General features: G+C 36.1%; 1 protein-coding gene across 1 annotated transcript in view; it reads right to left on the bottom strand.

Annotated features, from left to right (window-relative positions):
* Positions 1–21,092, bottom strand: part of DOK6 (docking protein 6) — a 243,745-nt gene that overhangs the window by 135,068 nt on the left and 87,585 nt on the right. Inside the window, exon 2 of the mRNA XM_030445573.1 lies at positions 11,134–11,241. Coding sequence (XP_030301433.1) covers positions 11,134–11,241 — 108 coding nt within the window. The remainder of the gene's footprint in view (positions 1–11,133; positions 11,242–21,092) is intronic.

Below are 21,092 nucleotides of genomic sequence, written 5' to 3' on the forward strand. Positions count from 1 at the left end.
TCACCTTTTAACGATCTCAAAGCCCAAACCTTTACTAGTTTCAGCCCAAAGGTATTGGTTAATTAAAAGGAATATTTTATTGGTCTTTGTATAAAGAGAACAGCAGAAATACACTTTTTTAAAACTTCCTTTAAATTTTCTTCTTGGTTTGTTTAAATTTCCTGACCTGTAATAATTCCCAAATAATATTTTTAGATAAACTCAATTTAAAATAACACAGTCTACATTTAAAAAAAAATTACAAGCAAATACATGCTTACAAAATATAGCTTTGCTGAGTGCAGTAAGTGGTGGGTATATAATTCTTTCTGCTAACCTGCTAGGTATAACTAACTATAAAATCTCTCACCACATTACCAAACTGGGTCAGGAGTGCCAAAGGATGCAAGTAACTGCAGGCTTTCAATGTCCATAAATTATTTTGACTATATCTATGTAGTACATTATGCCAGTGGCTGAGCCCTGGGTTTAACTTCCCTTCCTACCTCTTTTAAACTGTAAAAGCCTTCAACTTAGGCTGCAGATGCCTTTCATCAGATCTTGAAACCATGAGGATGCATTGGGTCAAACTTAGGTGAGACAAGCTGGTTTACTGCCATAGTGGTGCTCACAGGAGAAAAAAGAAATCATGCTTGAGAGGCATCTTGTGATGCAGGTCTTAAGAGCCCCTCAGATGATGGGTATCCACTGAACTATCAAGAGCTATACTTCAGAAGAAAGGAAATTACAATAGCCAGGAAAGGAGAAGCTACATTATCTTTGGTTTCCCTGCTCTGACTCTTTTCACTTGATTCCAAAGGTGAGAAAGCCACACAAACAAGTACAGGACTCACGTGGGGGCTCTGCCCCATAGCTGGCTGTGAACTTCAGCAAGTGGTACAAACTTATGCATGCACATACACAAGCACAACCACAGAGATATCTACTAGTCTAGTTTTTATGTATTTATTTATTTACTAGGATTAAAACAATACAAGCTCACCACAAAAATAGCATTATTAAATTGACCTCCTTGATTTTTAAAGGGTGTAAATATGCCTCAGTATCTTGATATATAACCCTGTCCTAATCCAATGATACCAAGGCTATGCTGTTCTAAAATGCATATATTAATGTATTTCAGATATTCTGAAGGAAGCCTTAATAGTACCATATTACATATAAGATAATGCTCTTGATGCTCATTAGAAAAATGCATCTACTAGATAAAGAAAATATTTATAGAAAAAAAATATTTCCATTTCAAATTAATCTAAATTCAGCCTAAAATCACATACCCTCAAAGCAGTCCAGAATTCTGTAGAAGAAAAAATGTGTGAAAAAAATGCAACAGTGAGAACCCAAGGGGAAAAAAAGCAAACACACAAAGAAAACCCCCAACCAAAACAATAGAGTGCAGCAACTTGAAAACAAATAAAAGGAAACATAGTGGACAGGAATGTAAGTACTATTATTATTATTAGAGATTTTTATTTTTTGGCAATTTTAAAAAAATGTTTTCACTTTTATTTGCTTCTAAAAATCAAATGAAATTTGCTAGTTGACAATTTGAATATTCTTTTGGCTTATTTGTCATTGGGGATAAATGAATTTTGAAAATCTACTACGACAATTATATACAGCTACATTTTCAACCCTAATGCATTTTTAATAACCTTCATCAACTAGTGATTTGAATTTCAAATTTCCTCCTATGAAGAAGTAAAAATTAGATAGCTTTGTGCCAATTTTCATAATAAATTGCTCTTTATTTATGTTGCAAAGCCTCCCTTACTATAAGCAAATCACAACCTCAAATGAAACTTCGCACTCGTAAGACTTATTAAATTTCTTCTACCTTTATTAAGAGACAGTAAATTACAGTGACAAACCTCTCTACCCTCCCTGATACACCTTATCTTGTTGTTTGTACCTCTGTGCTTCCTTTTATAGCTATTGCACAAGGGACCAGCCTCTCTCCATTTCCACATCAAAATGGCAACGTCCCTCCTACAAAACAGACACGGTTCAGAGTAGCTTCAAGGGAAAACGCTGTCATTATGGAAAAAGAAAAATCCTCACACAGCATTTCTTTCCCAGTGTTATAAACAGCAGGCTAGATAATTAGGTCTTTACCTTTCATCACAAACTTTTATTATTTATGTCGTGTACTTACTTTCTACACTTCAATAGTGATAACAGACACACACAGTATTGGAAAAAAAGCAGTCAGATCCTGAAGACTAGGAAAGGAAACTTAAATATTACTTTGCTAATTCTATGGGTTTATTATACCATTTTCCTGTTTGTATGGCAGTGGGCTCCACTGAGTCTGATCTCTGTATCATATTTGACTTTTTTTTGTAACTGTTTTCCACCTCAGTCAGTATAAATACTAAATACTATTCTCCTAAACAGAGAATTTACATTATGTCTGAGTCTCATAACTTCATACTGGTTTTCTGATTTAATGGTATACTGATACACCCTGGTCTCTCCCAGGGTTCTTCCTTAATTGTCACCACACAAGCATATTTCACGCAGATGGTTTCACAAATATTAATTTCCTTTCACACCTTCATCGCTTCTGAGAGGTGTGGACTATATTGACAGGAAATAAACACATAAACTGTATGGTGAAAACAAATGAAAGTAAAAAAATGTGATCTGTGGCCTTTCAATCTTAATCTGAGATTTACAACTCTGGCAGTAAACCAGAGATCTTAGAGCAAATTTCCACAGATAGAGAACACAGCTTTCAGAGACCTTATTTCCAACCTCTCTTCCCCAGCTTCCTCTGGATACCTGGTAGTAAAACCCACATTCCTAAATACAGGGTCTTCTTATTTCAGAATCCTCCACTCCTGGGAAATGTCTGAGTAAAATACATCTCCCAGGAGCTGAAACACGAGGTAGGCAGAGTTATTAAAGAGCAGTTTGCTTAGATGAAAAAATGTGAACAATCCCTCTCACTTTCTCTTAACGTGCATCCATCATGCTAACCTGATACTCTTTGCCATAGATATAACTGGGGGGAAGAGACAGACTTTGCCCACAGTTTGATTCCTTGTCCACCTCCCTCTCATTGTCAGAAACTATATTTTTGTACCAATCTCACTTTGTGCAAAGTATACTAAAATGGATTTCAGTTTACTCTTAAAAACATGCACTTTCTTAACCATCTTTCCATCCCATTCTCCCCTTTAGCATTTCTCTTATCTACTTTTTCATCAGTCACCTTTCCATCTGCCAGGAGCTCTGTTTCTCCCAGATTATCTAATGAAAAAGGTGCTTTCATAGGGTGCCAGAGCATTTATCCCTTTATTTTTCTCCCATGCTCTAACATTTGGTCTATTTCTTGTCTAAGTTTTAATTCAACAGTTTTTCTTTCCATGTTACCTAGGTGCTAGAGGATATAAATACAGAGTAGATCCATGATCTCATCTCAAACACCTGACCCTGTGCTAGTCATCAGAAATGACATGTAGCAATTAGAGTGAGTGTCAGGCTTTAGCCCTGAAAGAACTGAAGGGAACGTATTTCATTACTCAAGAGAGAAAATTATCTGAATTTCTATCATATACAAAGCTTTACAGATGACATGAGACATTTTAGCTGTCAAAGTCAGAAGTGTTTCTAACAAACATGCACAAAATACAAGTTTGCAAAGGCTTCAACTTTGCCAAAATATGAGTAGATTTTCAAGGGAGAGCCAGAATATACATAACTGACACACAGACCATCAAATTCTCTGCTGTAAAGGAACAGCACAAAAGCAAAGCTCTTTTGAGAATGTTTTAAGAGACACTAAGAAGATTAAGTATATTTTTTCCTCCACTAGAAATAAATGAAATATACTCAGAAGAGGGCAGGACCAGTTTGACACAACAGATGAAGCACAGGGATATATCAAGAGTTATTAGCAACATAAATGACAGATACTTCATGATTCACAGAAAATCTAGTTTGGAAGGGACCCTGGAGATCATCTGGTCCAACCTTGAAGGCAGAGCCTAAGGTTACACAGCTCCCTGCCAAGTTAGGTCTGCAAGATTTTCAGTGAGAAAATACTGACCTCTGATCACTCGTGTTTAGTTGTTTCCATGGCTACTTTTTTTTTTTTTCTCCTTATATCCATCTAATTTCTCTTAAATCAGCCTCTTCTCATTACCTCTTTTCTTTTCCTTGAGAATTCTTGAGAAGAGAGCACTTCCCTCTCTCACCTCAGCCACCTCACCAGAACTGGATGGTACCTGGATAGCTCGGGCTCTGCTCACTGCCCAGCAGGACTCTTAGGGACTTTTCAGCACAGTTGCCCTCCAGCCACTTAGTAGCCAAGCTGTTCTACTGCTCTGGTTATTAGGTCTCAGGTGCAGGATTTCATATTTGTAGAGGCTGAGGAGTCTCTTTCCCTGAATATATTCAAAACCCAACTGAACATGGCCATCAGCACCGTGATCTGACTGATGTTTATTTCAGCAGGAGACTGAACCTGATAGACTCCAGAGGTCTCTTTCAACCTGAACTGTTCTGTGGGTCCATGAGATTGTGAAAGTTTCAAACTACAATTTTTTTAAATTTTTCTTGCTTCCCCTCTTGCTGGAAAGTTTAAACATTACTGCCTTAGCCAATATTTTTCACAGCAGAAAGTGCTGTCGTCCGCCTTGATTTAACATTTAACATAATAGGAACCCAGGCTTCTGTTTATGTCAGTTTTTAAGAGCAGATTGTCCTTTTTGTGAACATACTAAAGTACTGCTAGGAGTTAAGTGTAATAAGTGTACATGGGTCTTCATTTAGGAGCCACCACTAACATGTCCAGGAGTTGCTTTGTGTTATCAGCACAGACTACGTAATACTCTATACTTTACCCATCATTTGTTCCCACTTTGATACTTTATTCACTGCTATGGAATTCAAACCAACTCATTGACATCACCTTTATATTTACCTTATGAACTGACACTCCTAATTAATACCCCCTACCTGTAAAGTTTGAAAGGATGAGTAGAGTCCTGTGTAGGAGGAGGCCCATTGGGTCAGTTAAGTATTTTAGGTTCATGTTTGTAGGAGCTCAAAGTCCTATCAGCACACTCAGCTTGAAGATTTCTTTGCTACATGTTAAAGAAGGATCTAATTGCCTTAATACATTCTTTGTTGAAAGAGACTTTGTTTTATTAGTTTGCATGCTGCCTTTTGATGTGCTCAGACTCTATTAACAGCTTTATTACCAGCACAACTCCAATTATTTCTCCAATTTGCTTTTTGGTGCATAGAATGCTTGCTTTGAACAATTATGTTGTTCAGATACTTCTATATTTTAAGAGGGATCTGACAATTACTGCAAATCTTACTGCCTCGTGTACATAACTGAGTAATTTTACTAACAGTTATTCATTTAAATAGGGTTCATTTTAATCTCATCAGCTGACTAATAGCTGTCCATGAAAGTGATGTCCTTTGTAACCTTCCATACCAACCATATGATTTTGCCAGTAGACCATAGATTAACTGAAAGTGCTGCAAACAAATATTTGAAGAAAATTACATGTCACAATGAGGAAAAATAAGGATACAGTTTTCAGAAAAATTTAGTTCTCTCTGTTTTGGAAGACTCGGCAAACTGAGGGTCTGAAAGCCTCACACAGTTTGTCTGAGCACCTCTTTAAATCTCAAACAGCAGACTTAGAAAAAAATTAAATTGTTGATTTTTTAAAGATACAAATGTTTCAAAATATTATTCAAGAACTAACACAATAACACACAGACTTCACTGGGCTGCTAAGAAAATCCTGCATTAAAATCACTACTTTGAAGTTTTCTGAAAGAAGTTCGGGTGATAAAACTTGCCCACACTTTTAAACAGCAAAGGGAAAAAGAAGGAAAGAACAAAATGGTCTAAATTTGGGATTGTTCTCATATTAAAATTGCAATATCTGTGAATGTGACTTGATCATCATGAGGTGCATATCCAGGTTTCCTTTAGCGTGATTTTTTGGGCAAATTTAACCAGATGAGAAAATAATGACTTACTGAGGAAATTTATATCAACTAACAAATAGTTGAAGCAGAATGGTGATTATAGCAAAAACAGACAGGTTTGAATTTGAGATTTTGAAAAACAGAAACTGAAAACCTTACGGGGAAAAAAGCAAATGGAGGAATTCAAATAATGTTCAAATTTGGATGCAAATAAAGTGTTACATCACCACAAAAAGCACATGAAAACTTCCCTGTTCACAGATGTTTATTTAACTTTCTTTTGAGAATTCTTTTTTGTCTGAAAAGCAATGCAATATCATGAATAGCAGCATCCTAGATAATTGTGGTCCACAAGGCAAGTTGCATAACTTCTCATTTGTAGTGCTCATGAGCAACACATGAGGCTGAAATAATCCACAATAAAGACTTAACTAGAATAAACAGTAAGTTAGTTCACTTTTCTTTGGCAATAAGAATCTTCATTTAAGAAACGTGGTAGTGGTGAGAGGACACCAAGGGAATAAAAGCAACATAAGCCAAAGGCAACTTAGAGTGGAAACAATCAGAAGTTCTTATGAGGATTATGGTAATGCAACCATATGTAAATATTTTTATTTTTCTTTTTATAGCTTTAATTACATTTGAGAATAGGATGGGCTATCACATGGATGACTATGGTAAAATTTAGTGATTTTCAAAGGTATCAGGAATTCACTTATCCTCAAAGATTTTCAACTGAAAAACTACCTCATGGTTTAAGGGCACCTCAATTAGAGTCTGGAAACTGTGCTATAGAAAAATGTCTTATCGTTCCTGCATACTGTGTTTTTAAACACAAAAATAACCTTTCCCCTCCTTCCTCTTACAAAACAGGACTCTGATCATAGAGTTGTTGCACGTGTGTCCACAGGACATCTTATCGCCAAGAATAGTTCAAGAAACTGTTGTAGCTGATACAAGAACTTGCCATACAACACTGGCATTGCATTATGTAAACCACCACTTTCTGAAACTAGGATTTAGCAGTCCCCGGTTTCTTTAAGATAATCAAGAAACAAAAAGAAAAGTGTAATACAGCTCCCCTTGTGTGGTGCTGGACACAAATTTATTTTAGTAGATTGCAGCTACTAAAAGCTACTGCTCTTCTTTTTCTTGACTATCACTTCTGCAGACACATATTATATAACATGCACTTAAGACATTCTTTCCGTATATATAAATGCTATGCAATTTATTTTATATTTCATTTGCAGATTTATATAATGGCCAACAAAATCAAACATAAGAGAAAAAATAAATAAATAAAAAAATCTTCACCAACTTTAATTTTTCCAACTTAAAACTCAAAACCTTTGAGTTGGCACAGTCTTATTGAACAATTTGTCTTGTTGGGGGGATTAAATCAGTAAATTTTAACTCTCTGGCAGACATCACATTTATTTATTTGAAGGGTACCCATGCCTGCACTGTCAGATTCAGTCTTCTCTTATTCCAAGAAAACCGTATCAGGGAAAGACCCAACTCATAACACCTTTACTTCTTGGGAAGGGTATTCACACCTTGTTAGTGAAAGAGAGAGCATTAATGGAACTGGAGATTTTACAGAGAATGGAAAATCCACATCTGTTGATTCCCATTTTGGAGTTTATGGGCTACCACAATTCAGCTACGTTATCTTTAAATTTCCTTTGGGCTCTTGAGTGTCTACGTTCCCCACACTTTGTTAGTGACCATTCTATGTAGCTGGAGTTGAAGCACCTACGATCAAGTCTGTGGTAGAGAAACATCTCTACAGAATCCTCCCTTTCATACCCATGGCAGAGCATGACAGTTTTCTGTATAGGAAACCCCAATGCAAATGTGGACATTTAAACTCTTTTTCTAGGACATTTCCTTTATACTATGTCATTTCAATGCACAGTCTTTGGCAAGCTGTTTGCTCCTGACGGGTCATAATCTGTACTTATAACCTGTCTTAACTCATCCAGTTAGCTGCTCTTCAAGCTCTACTTCACTCTTTCTAATTCAGCTTTAACAATTGAACGGCCAACCGTGTAATGCTTTCCAGTTTATCTGGGTACACTTCAGGCTTTGAAGTTTGATCTCTCATTTGCATCAATCTTTATGTTGCTACTTAGCCATGGTGACTTTCTGTAATGTTCCTGCAAGCCTCTTCTAATGGGCACCAGGCACTGGTACTGGTGGATCAGTATACCTCCAAAGCCTGAGAGAATTTCACTCTTTTAATACCTATTACAAATCTGAGAATGTTTGTTTTATTTATGCCCTTTTAAGTTGGCAAAGTTTGGTGTCTGTTTCTGTCCTTCTCTGATAGTGTAGGAACAGCTCCCAAGAACACACCCACCCCTGTGATAAGTGCAGAGCTATTGCCACTCCATGTCCTCTTTTGAACAGTAACAAAGCAGTATTGCACAACCTCTACAATAAATGTTGAAGGGAAAAAAGTCCAACTAAGCTATAAATTACCTGAGGAAGAGTGCAATGATCTAAATTTACAGTAATGAGAAGGTTTGATTGATACCAGAAACTTGAATGAACAGATGAGATCATATTCTCACCAACGAATGTAATATTCACTCTTTCTGTCAGGAGGCACTTGTCTACAATGGACTAATGCCATTACTGTTACTTTGAAAAAGAAAATTACTAGAAAAAAACACCAAAGCAATGCACAACAGCAGGAGATAATTTACAGAATAACAAATAAGCCCACATACTGTCTGCATACTGGGGGAGGAGAGAAATCCATTTCATAAAGAAGCCAGCTTATGTGCTCATTAATAAATATTAAACCAGAAAATCTCTATTTTTAACTCTCAGCTTTATGCTACCGGTGCTGATTTTTCTTTCTTTTTTAGCCCTTTCTTTAATTTGCCCAGTATACAGGTTTGTTACATAAGTATGAGTTATATAGCCACCTAGGTGAAGTGCTTTAAATAGAAATTTGAGTCGAGCTACATTTCAAGCTTAAACAGGGGAGAGTGGAGATCTCAAGGAGTTACATATATTGGGGTACTGTCTGTGATCCTGGATACTGATCTGAATGCAAACAAATCAAAGATGTTAATTTTTGTTATGTTTACACTTGAGAGGCAAAAATTTTCTCCTGTAACTGCATAAGAAAGCTAGAAAACTTGCACAGTACAGCCAGGCAAGACCATGTGCTGCTCATAGACCTTCTCCCAAGGAAACCTAGGCCAATCTGAAGGTCTGAAGGACATGAGTTCCTGGAGAATCTCAGTATGATCTAAATCCCCCTCTGCAACACTCTCTCTTCTGCTAGTTATACAGAGATTGTACAGGATTGTACAGAATCTCAGGGTTAAGGGACATACTCTTACATGACTGCTAGTGTCATGTAAGGCTAGAGCCTTTCACCCTTTCAAACATGGTGTTGTTTCATTAAGGACTCAGACTTGCAACTTTTACTTTAATCTTCCTAAAGAAAAACAAGGTCCAATTTCTTAAATATTTGTTAATTTTTTTCATTGATCCTTAGAATTTAAAGTTGCCTTCCAACTTTGCACATCAGGTGCCCTCTATATTTTTGCGTGAAGAAGGAAATGAGAATTTCAGAAACAGGGTTAACAATTTGTACTGAATAGCAATAAACATACATTTTGAACTATTTCAAAACATAGCAAAGTGATAATGTTTAGAAATGAAAGAAAATCAGGATACTGTGATCCAGCATCAGCAGTTAAATAACTGTATTTGCTCCCATAACAACCTGCACTCTTCCCTCAACAGTTACACGAGTTACTATTCATAACTCATGCACACTTACTTCACCCCTATTTCATCTGTCAGGATGGAGCCAACGGAGGGGAATAATCATTACGAAATAATAAAATAGCCTTTTAAAAAAAGAAAAATAAAACTTGAGAATAGGATTCAGAGTTTCTATTTTCTCCTAGTATAACTTTAGAAATTATTTCATGACTTTTGAAATTTGAAAATTGGGTAAGATCCAAGTGAATTGATGGAAATCTTTTTTTCCTCTATAGCCAGAAAGCCAGCACACTTTTGAATAGGAAATAGCATCTGCCTTTCTCTGCCCCCTTGAAATAGAATAAAAAGAAAAATAAAAGTACAAAAAAGAAACACACTTACCACCCTTCCATTTGCTTACATTGCCTGTAAAAGGCCATGCTTCTATGAATTCTACAAAATGCAGCTGCATCTGTATCTATGTTATGTGATTAGCTTCTCAAATTAATCTTACATTTCACTTTATTTTTCTACAAAGATGACAGCTGACAAGATGTATATAAAGTATTACTGAGACCTTTCACAAATATAGTATGCTACAGGCAATACCATGGCCAGAAAACAATTAAAAAAATCCACCATGACAGTGAAATATTAGACTTGCCTTCAAAAGAAGGACTTACATCCAGATTCTTTCAGTGCCTCATGTGTGACCTTGGTTAAGTCATCTTTGTGTTAGACTTGCCAGTTCAACATAATATCTAACTCTGATGTGACATACAGCTAAAGGTGACTGGATGGAGGACAACAGGATGAGCACTCTGCCCTATTTTAGGATTAGTAACTTGAAGTCTACTGTTTCACTTGGGAACTGACAACAGGAACTTGCAAGACAGAAAGAAAGAAACCCCAACATGTATAAATATCTTGGTTTTCATTACAGAAGTGATGCTGACATAGAAAGTAGGGAGAATCTCATTTAGTGAACTGTGAATTTTTACCCTTTAGATAAGTGCTGCTGACAGAGCTTATAAATCTTAAAGAGTTCTGGGGAAAATGTTACATATTCAACCAGTGTCACCATCACAACAGAGGTATTTAGCATTTTCAGAATTCGTTCGATACTCAGTTAATAACTAATGGTTAGACATTTGGGTAAGCAAGCAAATTTACACATTTCCAAAATATATTTTAAGAAAAAAACACCAGACTGCCACTTCACACACATTAGGGGTTTTGTTCTTGTCCAGAAAAAACAAATGTGATAACTTACCTGCATCACTGAGATTTACTGACACTACAGTGCTTTTAGTGTAAGGATTAGGTTTTCAACCCCATTCTCACCGTGTTGTTTGCAAACCATACTTATCAAGAAGACACTCTTCCAAGGAAATGTTTTAAACAGACAATACTTCTGTTTATAAGAAAGGCATGATTTACCTTGTGAAAGTTCCTGAAATATGCTGCCTTCTCATCTGGAAATTTTTCTAGCCTCCTGGGTCCTTTACTGGAAGCCTTCTTGAAAACCAACCAACAACGTCTGAAAATCTGCGAACAAAATCAATGGATTGTATTAGCTTTACTTCAAAAGTGAACAGTATCACAAATGCATTCAGTAGCATAATTGACTTAGGAAGAAATTTTAAAATTACATTATTTTATTTTAAAAGTCTGGAAAATTCTCAGATCAGTTATTTCTATACAAGAAATCCCAATGCATTGATTTATACGGACTGTTTATCAGTCCTTTGCAGACTTTTTTGTTTCAGTTTCCCTCACACATGCCAAATTTGACAGTTCCTGAGATGTAAGTAAACCCATGAACTTTGAATATGAAAGGAATTATACAGTTGTCAGAAGAGAAAGTACTTTCAGAAATCACTCCATGCATTTCTAGATTTCACTTTTATTCTATATGAGGGTGCTTATACTGTTGAGAAAAATCCAATGCAGCTTTTAAACACAACACAGCCATCAGTAGTGAGTGTAAGGATTTACGCACAGGAAAACAACCACAAGGCTGAAATAAACACCAATGTGACCATTACTGTACAACAACATCTGGTCATCTCACTCAGTTCAAAGACAAAATTTCTAGGGAAAAACAATGCAGATTATTAAAGTTTAAGAATCACAGAATCGGCTGGGTTGGAAGGGACCTCTGAGATCATCAAGTCCAACCCTTAAGACCATGTAATGAAAAATTAAATCCTCCAGGAAGCACATAACAAAGCAATATTATCCTCTCATTTTAATGAGAAATACAGTATGTTTTGTTTGAAATGCATTTTTAAGCAACAAAGGTATTTAGACAATTTGCCACGCATTCTAGTTTTATTGCCATAACTATAATTTTAAAATAAGAATTGAATTATCAAATAAGAGCACATATAAAGTTCAAATAGAAGCTGATAAAGGATGATCCTCTAGATTATTTTATGCAAGTAAGGTATTAGATATTAATCTTGTTTATTAATCTATGAAAATATTGTACTTAATTGTACTTGCACAGCTCTACAAACAATGCCACACAGAATTTTATGTTATTTTTTGAGGATACATTGAAAACAAAAAACCCTCTACACTAGCTAATGTTTCCATTAGCAATATGTGGAGAAGAGACTTTCTTCTTCAGAAATTCTACAAAAAGTAATGACACAATACAGGAAGCACAGGACTATTCAGTTTGGATCAGATCAAACACCTCTTCCAATAAAAACTAAAGAAATGGAAAAAAGCCCAAAGCAAAACAATGAAGAAAATATGAACAGAGAGATCTAAAAACTTTTCCCCTCAGCATGATACATTCTAAACTCAGTATAAGCAGCAAAGATAGTGTCATTAAAATAATTAAGCTTAATTACCAACTTACTGATATAATAATACTGACACTATCCCATTGTCATTATCTCAGATGAATGTTATTAGTCAAAATAAGTGTTTTCTTTTAAAAATCTATCATTGCACTACATTATTAATATGTTTAATTATGAAGACCTTTACCAAAAAACATAGCATTTAATGAAATCTTCTGCAAATGTACTTCTGACAAAGCGTATAAGTTTTAGGCTTTTTCTCCTAAGGTTGTTAAGTGGCAATTGTACAACTGTACCTTTCAACTCAGAAATTACTTCACCTAACCTGGGGGAAAACAAAGACAATATCATATATTAAAAAAAAAAAAAAAAAGTACTCTGGGACAGAGAGTACTTTCTTCAAATAACATCTTGGTAGTGTTGCACCTTACTTTACCAAAGCTAGAACATTCCTTCCCCAACTGTATCTTGATTTACCTCTTGATTTACCTCTATTAACTCTCTCTTTACCTGTACTGAACTCTCTTTGAAAACACAATAGTGTTTTGAAAAGCTCCACTTCTGCAGGTAGCACACAGATTGAGGTTACTCATGCTATTTTGAACTTCTTAAGAGAAATAGCACCAACTGTCTGCAGGGGACATATTTATCCATTTAAGAAAAGTGCCCCTTTTAAGAATACTCCTGGGTCTTCTGGGATATGGGGTTTTGTTTGTTTTGTTTTAAGTTTATATGTATTTTCATTCATCTCTCTTACTTTTCCTAAGAAGTTCTTTATCAAGGTAAAAAACACGGCTTTCATTTCAAATCTTGTATTGATTTCTTCATTTCCATTATCTGCCCTTAATAGTTTAAAGTCCTTAGAGAATTCTCTTTAGAAAAATAAATCAACCTACAGTCCTCACCATCACTGGCGGTGGTTTTAACACAGCCACAGAATCCACATTTTACTGATGATCTGAATTTTGGACAGCTGGTGATAAGTTAACTGAAGCTTTGTGTCAACTGTAGGAGAGATTTTTTTCAGGTTTCTGTTTTTTTTTTACTATGGCACAGTCATAGAATTATAGAATTACATTCACAGAAGCAGCACTGAAAGTCAAAGTTCTGACTGGAAAAATTTTGAAATTATGTTATTCTAGATGATCTAGAATGCTTTTATCTCTAGAATGCTTATCTGGTAAGATAAGGCTACTCAGAATCCATCCTTAGCAACAGTAGCTCCTCTCTTCTACATCTTAATGAAAATCATAAAATCATAGAAGAGTTATGGTTGGAAGGGACCTTGAAGATCATCTAGTTTCAACCCCCCTGCACGGGCAGGGACACCTCCCACTGGACCAGGTCACTCAAGGCCCCATCCAACCTGGCCTTGAACACTTCCAAGGAAGGGGCAGCCACAACTTCCTTGGGCAAGCTGTGCCAGCCATATTTTTTTATATTGCAAAGGATTAGTTAGACCCAGTCTATCAGTAGTATTCCTAATAAATGGAAAACTAGACAAGTGAAGTCAAGGAGTCAGATTTATCATAGTGAGGATGGGAATATTTTGCAGATAAAAGGTCATCTAATGTATACTCTAAAGAAATTCCTTCAGTGTTAAGTGAGCAGACTCTCTTGCATGGCAACTTCAGTCTTTTTACACTGGGTATCAATTTGGGCAGTGCTGAAGCAAAACTGACAACATTGAAGAGGGAAGCTTTGACACCTTTATTAGTGGAGGCTTAAAAGTAACCACTGAAGAGGGCTAGATGCTTGATATTTTTAAGGATGCTCTTCACTAGGCTTTTTCCCAAATTTCAGCATTGAGATGAATTCAAAGGTTCTAGCATTTAGACTGCGGGAATGAACAGCCCTTGATTTTAAAAGAGAACACTGAACAGCAAGAGGAGAAAACTAAGTTTTCAGTTTAGACTGTTACTGCTTCAGTGTATTGATAACTGTTTTTTCCAGACCTCAAGGGAGAGGAGAGATCTGAAGATTGCCATGGCTTGAAGAGGATTCCTGATACGGTACCAAGGTACATCCATTCGTTTGAAATTTTCTTTTTAACTTACAAGCTACTTTTATATATGGTATAAATATACACAGATCCACAGCATTTTATCTGATTACACCAACAGATGCCTTGAGTTTCAGTGTCTGAAAAAGTATTAGCATATGAATTTACCTATAGACATGAATAAATAGGTGTAGATGTGAGCATACAGCAAACAAACATTTGCCTTTCATAAGGCACCTCATTGTTATACAGAAGCCTACTCAATTATTCACAAACTGTGAGATACTCTTTTATCCCTGGCCTAGTTTAGGATGCCATTGGCTGTAATAAAAACTTCTGAAAGACTTCTGAAGTCCTCAGATAATTGGGGCAGCCATTATGAAAGGAAACAGCATCAGCCCTTTAACAACAGAGAGAATAAGAACCACTCTCAGTGCTGTCTCCACAATATTTAGTATTTTTCATGACATTTAGGTGTCTGTTTTTCACACATGCAGAGTTGAAGACATTTAATAATTTAATCAGTTTTACAGCATTCTTGGATAAGAGCTCTCTGTGCTTGTATTGAGGGCAAACAAGATGATTTACTGTGGCTTTTCTCAGGAGAGATTCAGAACGATAGCATTGACTACATGTGGTTTTTTATTATCATACCAATTAGAAGGACCAAAACTTGTTCAGCATAAACCTGAGAAGGCTTCTATTCACATTACCTGCTGAGCCCATGGCATAGCAGAACCTCTTTCAACAACATCCTTTCTCTCTGTTTTTCAAGATGAGCAAAGCAGAAAAAGAACATTCCTCTAGACCCCACTATCTGTGCAACTCTATCAGTGTGTGACAGCAGCAACTCAGCACACTTGTGGTCTGATATAACTGATATGCTATGTGATATCATATGTGATATCATATGTGAATGATTTTCAGCCCACAAAGATGGTCAGAGGGCTGAAGCCCCTTTCCTAGAGAGACTCAGGGTTGTTCAGCCTGGAGAAGAGAAAGCTTCAAGCTGTTTACAGCAGCTCTCCAGTACCTGAAGGGTCCTCCAGGAAACCTGGGGAGGGGCTTTTTTCAAAGGCATGCAGTGACAGGATGAGGGGGAACACTTTCAAACAGAAAGAGGGTGGATTGGATAAGACATAAGAAGAAATTCTTCACTGTGAGGGTGGTGAGACAGTGGCACAGGTTGCTCAGGGAAGCTATGAAGTCCCCATCATTGGAAGTGTTCAAGGGCAGGTTGGATGGAGCTTTGAGCAACCTGGTCTGGTGGAAAGTTGTCCCTCCTCTTACAGAGGGGTTGGAACTAGATGATCTTTAAGGTCCCTTCCAACCATAACTCTTCTATGATTTTATGATTTTCATTAAGACGTAGAAGAGAGGATCTACTGTTGCTACGGATGGATTCTGAGCAGCCTTATCTTACCAGTGAGATAAAAGCATTCTAGATCATCTAGAATAACATAATTTCAAAATTTTTCCAGTCAGAACTTTGACTTTCAGTGCTGCTCTATTTCTATTGATCTTTAGAGATTCCTTTTTTATATTTTACTTGAAACACTGTAATAGATTCATTGTTAAAATCTCTGCATAAACTTAACTCACAAATCAAAACCTGCAGAATTCATAATAAGAAAAATAAAAAGTCATAATAACATCATATTTAACCATCATTTTGACATCCACCATTTTGACTATTCTGTGTTTACTTTGGCAAAGGGAGATAAGATGTGGTGTGACAACTTATTGCTTCAGTGGAACTACACTTGTCAGGTGTTCAAGTAAAATTTAACAGAAATGGAAAAGCAGTTACTATCTGCAAAAAGGTCCAAGAGGAAAATGGGAAGACAAAACCATTCTTGCCACTGCTAAAGAACAAGTTACAGGATATAAGTTATTGCAGAGGGAAGTCATTAGGAAAACAAACCGAACCAAATCAAGCCAAACCTCATACTGCAAGCCATCTTTTTGAGTTACCAATGCTTTGTATTAAAAAGACAGAAGCAAGCAGTGTTGTAACAAGGCACATCTTCGCTCCCACACCCAGGTTTCTGGGCATCTTTGCAATTGAGGTGCCCTAGAAACTCTGCTATTTCCTGTCTTGAACAGCACTGATTTCACTTTCTCCTTTTTGGAAATACAGTTGTCAATGCCCTAAGTGAATGCCTTTTGGGTGGCAAACCTGGATCTGTGTGACAAAGCAGGAAAGGAGGAACACTCCTGCCCGGCACCCAGCTCCCAGATCAGTACAGGGTGTGGAGTAGCAGGGAACTGAGCCAGCTCCTGCTCCTCCATCACTCCTTTGGGAACTCCCATAGCTCCCAGCAGCAGAGCAGAGAGCCACCACAGCCATCCCACACCCACTCCCCCTTCCCTAAATGAAGGAGAAGCAAAAATAACCCTTAGTCCTGCTCAGAAGCATGAGGTTACATCCTTCTGTCAGCAGCTCTGGGATGTGGGGCTGAAATAAAATAAAGATACACAAGATACCAGAAGATACAAAAAGCTTTGGAAGGTTTTCCTTTTTTTTTTTTTTTTTTTAATTGATTCTAACTCTCCACCCACTCTTGCCTATTTCAACATATTTTTTTCAAATGTGACCACAGGATCAACCACAAAGCAATGGCAATAAAAGCAAAGCTCTTTAAACTGCAAAGACAGGATCAAAAAACCCACAAATACATTCCAAAAAGATCACTAGCAATGCCTTTAATAAAAAATGCTGTCTGAAGGTGTTATAAAAGCTATCCAACAGGGAAACATTCTTCACATATGATAGCCCTCCATGTAAACTTGAGCTTCATTTTATCATCCTAATTAGAAAGCAAGGTTAAACCTCTAGTTTATAAACCTTGTAGTATGACCTTCTGCAGCATTATAGAAGAAAATTAGGCCTAGCTCATTTTGGTGTCAGAGATAAAATCCTAAAATGTATGATAGCATTACTAGTATTACTAGTACTACTACTGTTACCACTGATCCTCCTATTACTATTTTCCAGATTGCAAATCTGCTGGCATTTAAAGTTAGGAGGATATAAAATATAGAACATCTGCTACAAACTGCTTCATCTCAGATTAGATCAATCCTTGTGGGCTTGATTGCAGTCAGTGAGAATTAGGGTGGTTAGAAAGAGATGATTATGGACACTGCACCCAGTAATAGTGTATTTTGTCAGCTTTCTGCTGCCATAACATACCATTATAGATTCATATAGCTGTTCAGAATATAATTTATGGTGCTATAGTCATGGGCTATACATTTAATACATTTAAATCATAAAAAGATTCACTTTACTATTAGAGAAATCTGTGAAATCAAAGCACACCATTATAATTTTGCAGTTATCCCCATACTAACTAACCTAACCATACTAACTAAACTACTACACACTACTTGTGTATCTTTGGGATCTGAAGTTCTTTACTTCTGAGTTTAAAAAAAAAAATAAAAAGTGGGGGGGAAAGGGATACAAAGCTGGAAAGATCTGCACATTGCATTTGTGTGAAAAGCGTTAACAAAGTTTTATAAATCCTGAAGCAAACAGAGCCTAAAATTCAAGCTTAAAAACTAAATGCTGTTACTCTCTTTTAACTGCCAGCAGAGAAACTCAAGTACAAATGGACACACTACACAAATAATGCACACAGTCTTCACAGTGGTCTGCAAATTAGAATTATCACTAATATTTGAACTGATGTTATGACTATTAAAAAAAAAACAAAAAAACAAAAATCAGTTCCAGTAGTCGTTTTTTAGTTTTCTGCATTCCTGACTCAGTTTTTACAAGACTAACTTCAGTCATTTTTTTCTAAAACTAATAGTGCTTGCATCATATCTGGCCTCAGAGTAAACAACAAACAAAACATAAACCAAAACATGACAAAAATCTGGTTATAACATGTTTAGCAGGCATCCAGGAGGAAAATCTCAGAAATTATAATGCCCAAGCATTTCATTGAGTTTAAATTGAATGTGTAGCAGCTAATTATGAACAATTGTAGCAAGAATTTGTACCAATGTTTGTATCTCCTCCCACAGGTACTCAATTGAAGATAATCAGAAAAAAATACCCACAGTGAAAGTTACATTTTTGTTATATTTTAACACCGTGTTTGAGTAGCTTCTCACACTGAACTGTAGTAAATATCTTACTTCACTCATCTGAAGGCTTCTGGAGAAAATAACATTTTTTACCTACATTTTACAATATTTTTCTTTAATTATTTACAACTAAAGGTAATTCACTTGTGTATGACAGACAGGGAACTGTTTGGTATTCTCCAAGGGGAAGTAATATTTACAGAAGAAAAGTTATGATTCTTCTTAGTTTTTAATCATACAGCTGTGTATTGAAGTAATGGAAATACCACTGCTGTGAAGCATCTTAATTTTTGGCTCTTCTATATACAAGTTTACTAAGCTGAAATGCAGTATCTTATACCTATATTTGGTAGACTCTCATCACTTGGTACTCCAAAAAGTTTAAGGCATTTAGCACACCTGCAAGGAAACTTAATGCTGTGAAACACAAGTTAGAGTTACAGAGATAGAGTTCTAATTTCAACCTTTATAATAAGAAATCCAGTCCTTTAAACACAACCTGAAGAAAACACGCTTACATTGAAAGATGCTATCTGTCTGCTCAGATCCTTAATATTTTATGTTAGGAACGTGAGGATTTGTGAAAATAAGTGTTGCAAAATCACAAATATGCAACAGAATGCCTTAAAACGAAACAGAGCTTCCAACCAGAACAGTAATCAGAAACATCTGTTCTGTACTACCAAGAGACAAAACCTCAAATCATTTTTACAGCTTCAGTTTAGAGAGTTACAAGCTCAAATTCAGCTTCAGAATCCAAAGTAATTCTTTAGGTTTACCTAGGCTAGTATTCTACAGCACCTCACCTTACTATTTTATGGACTATCACAAAGAAGGATGTCCTAGCAGGAGTATCACAGTCCTCAAAATACTGTTTTGACCAATAAATTAAGTGGAAATGGTGTGCTTTGTATGGGATTTAATGTAGATGAGCACAACTAGCAGACCTAATTCTAAAGCAATTTCCACAAAGAACAAAATGGGACATGAATATAAGTAAAACCATATATTTATGTAGGCAAATAATTTCCAATTGTTATTGATCCTGAAAGTGGAATAGGAAAGTTGGTCTTTTATTTGTGGAGGCATCTTGCCATTTCAGCATATATCTAGAAAATCCAGCCACACTGGTTTATATAGGTGAAAGCTCTATAGGACTCTATAGGTGCTGCTGTTAAATACCTGGTCACAGTCCCAGGGACTCATGCATGCAGCAAGTGTATTTAACATGCTTAAAGACAATGAGACTAAATATTGAAGAAAAGCCCTTCAAACTTCCTCTGATATATTGTACTATAGAAGAGAGTACAGATTCTAAAAATTGCACTTATCCTGACATATCATTTAATAAACCTCTTAAGTAACCGACTCTATGAATCAATCATGTTGGTTTCCTACAAATTACATGTATTTTTATGAAGTTTCATCCTTTATGTATTAAGACTTCTGCTAGATTTTATGGAGAAATTAATTTTATATAGAAGGGTGTTCTGCAAAACAAAGATGCAGTACAATTCAAGTAGAATCCTACAAATAGTAATGATAAAGGGCACGTCTACTATCAATGCTCTTTCTTGACATTTGATCACTGAGTTACTGTAAATTATGAGTTAAATCTCCACCAGCCAAAGACTCATAGTCAGAAACCCCAAAGACCTTCATTGTATCTTTTAACCTAATGGAAGAAGAGGAAGATGAACTAACATCTCATGGTAACTGGAAATAGTTAAAACCTCAGAGTTAGCAATAATCCTCTGCAGAAGAAATAAAAGGGATACTAAAATTGAGTACTGCGGTGCAATTTTCTGCAATTGTTTGTAGATAGAACTACCTGGATTTTTAAAGGAAAAACAAAACTATACCAAACCAAACTAAAAAGCTAACCTTCATTAGCTGTGTTTCTTAAGAATTTAGTAGGAAGATCTATGCAGACAGAAATATGACTTATGTCAAATCCTGCATTCATTTATATTAGTGATTTGCTTTCTGACACTCTTGGCTACTATTGAAAATCTCTGCTGCAATATATACCAGTAAGCTATTAAAATCCATCAATATTGCTGAATAATATTCAGCAAATACTGAATAAACAAGTAACCCAAGGCAAGTAAAGGACAAGAAAACAAACACTTTTACACCAAACTGAAAAGATTTGGAAGACAAACCAATAGCCCTTAGCTCTGGCTAATACCAACACCAGTTCTGTTCAGTTTCTGTTGCAACAGCAAATTTTTAACAGATAAAGACAGATTTTACTTAAAGAAAACTAGCATGAAAAAGCTTCACTAAGAACTCAAATGCAGGTGGCAAGTTACATTCCCAGCCAGGATGCTCTGTGGGGAAATATGCAACTATGAGGGATTAGAAATCATGTTGTTACAACCCTAGGGAAATAATGCAGAGAAAAAGCAGATGATCTCCAAACCCCGACTTCATATGTCCAAAAGACCACCCTGAATTCCCTGCTCTGTCCCTATGAT

Source organism: Calypte anna, chromosome 2, assembly GCF_003957555.1.
Source record: "Calypte anna isolate BGI_N300 chromosome 2, bCalAnn1_v1.p, whole genome shotgun sequence".
Lineage (NCBI taxonomy): Eukaryota > Metazoa > Chordata > Aves > Apodiformes > Trochilidae > Calypte > Calypte anna.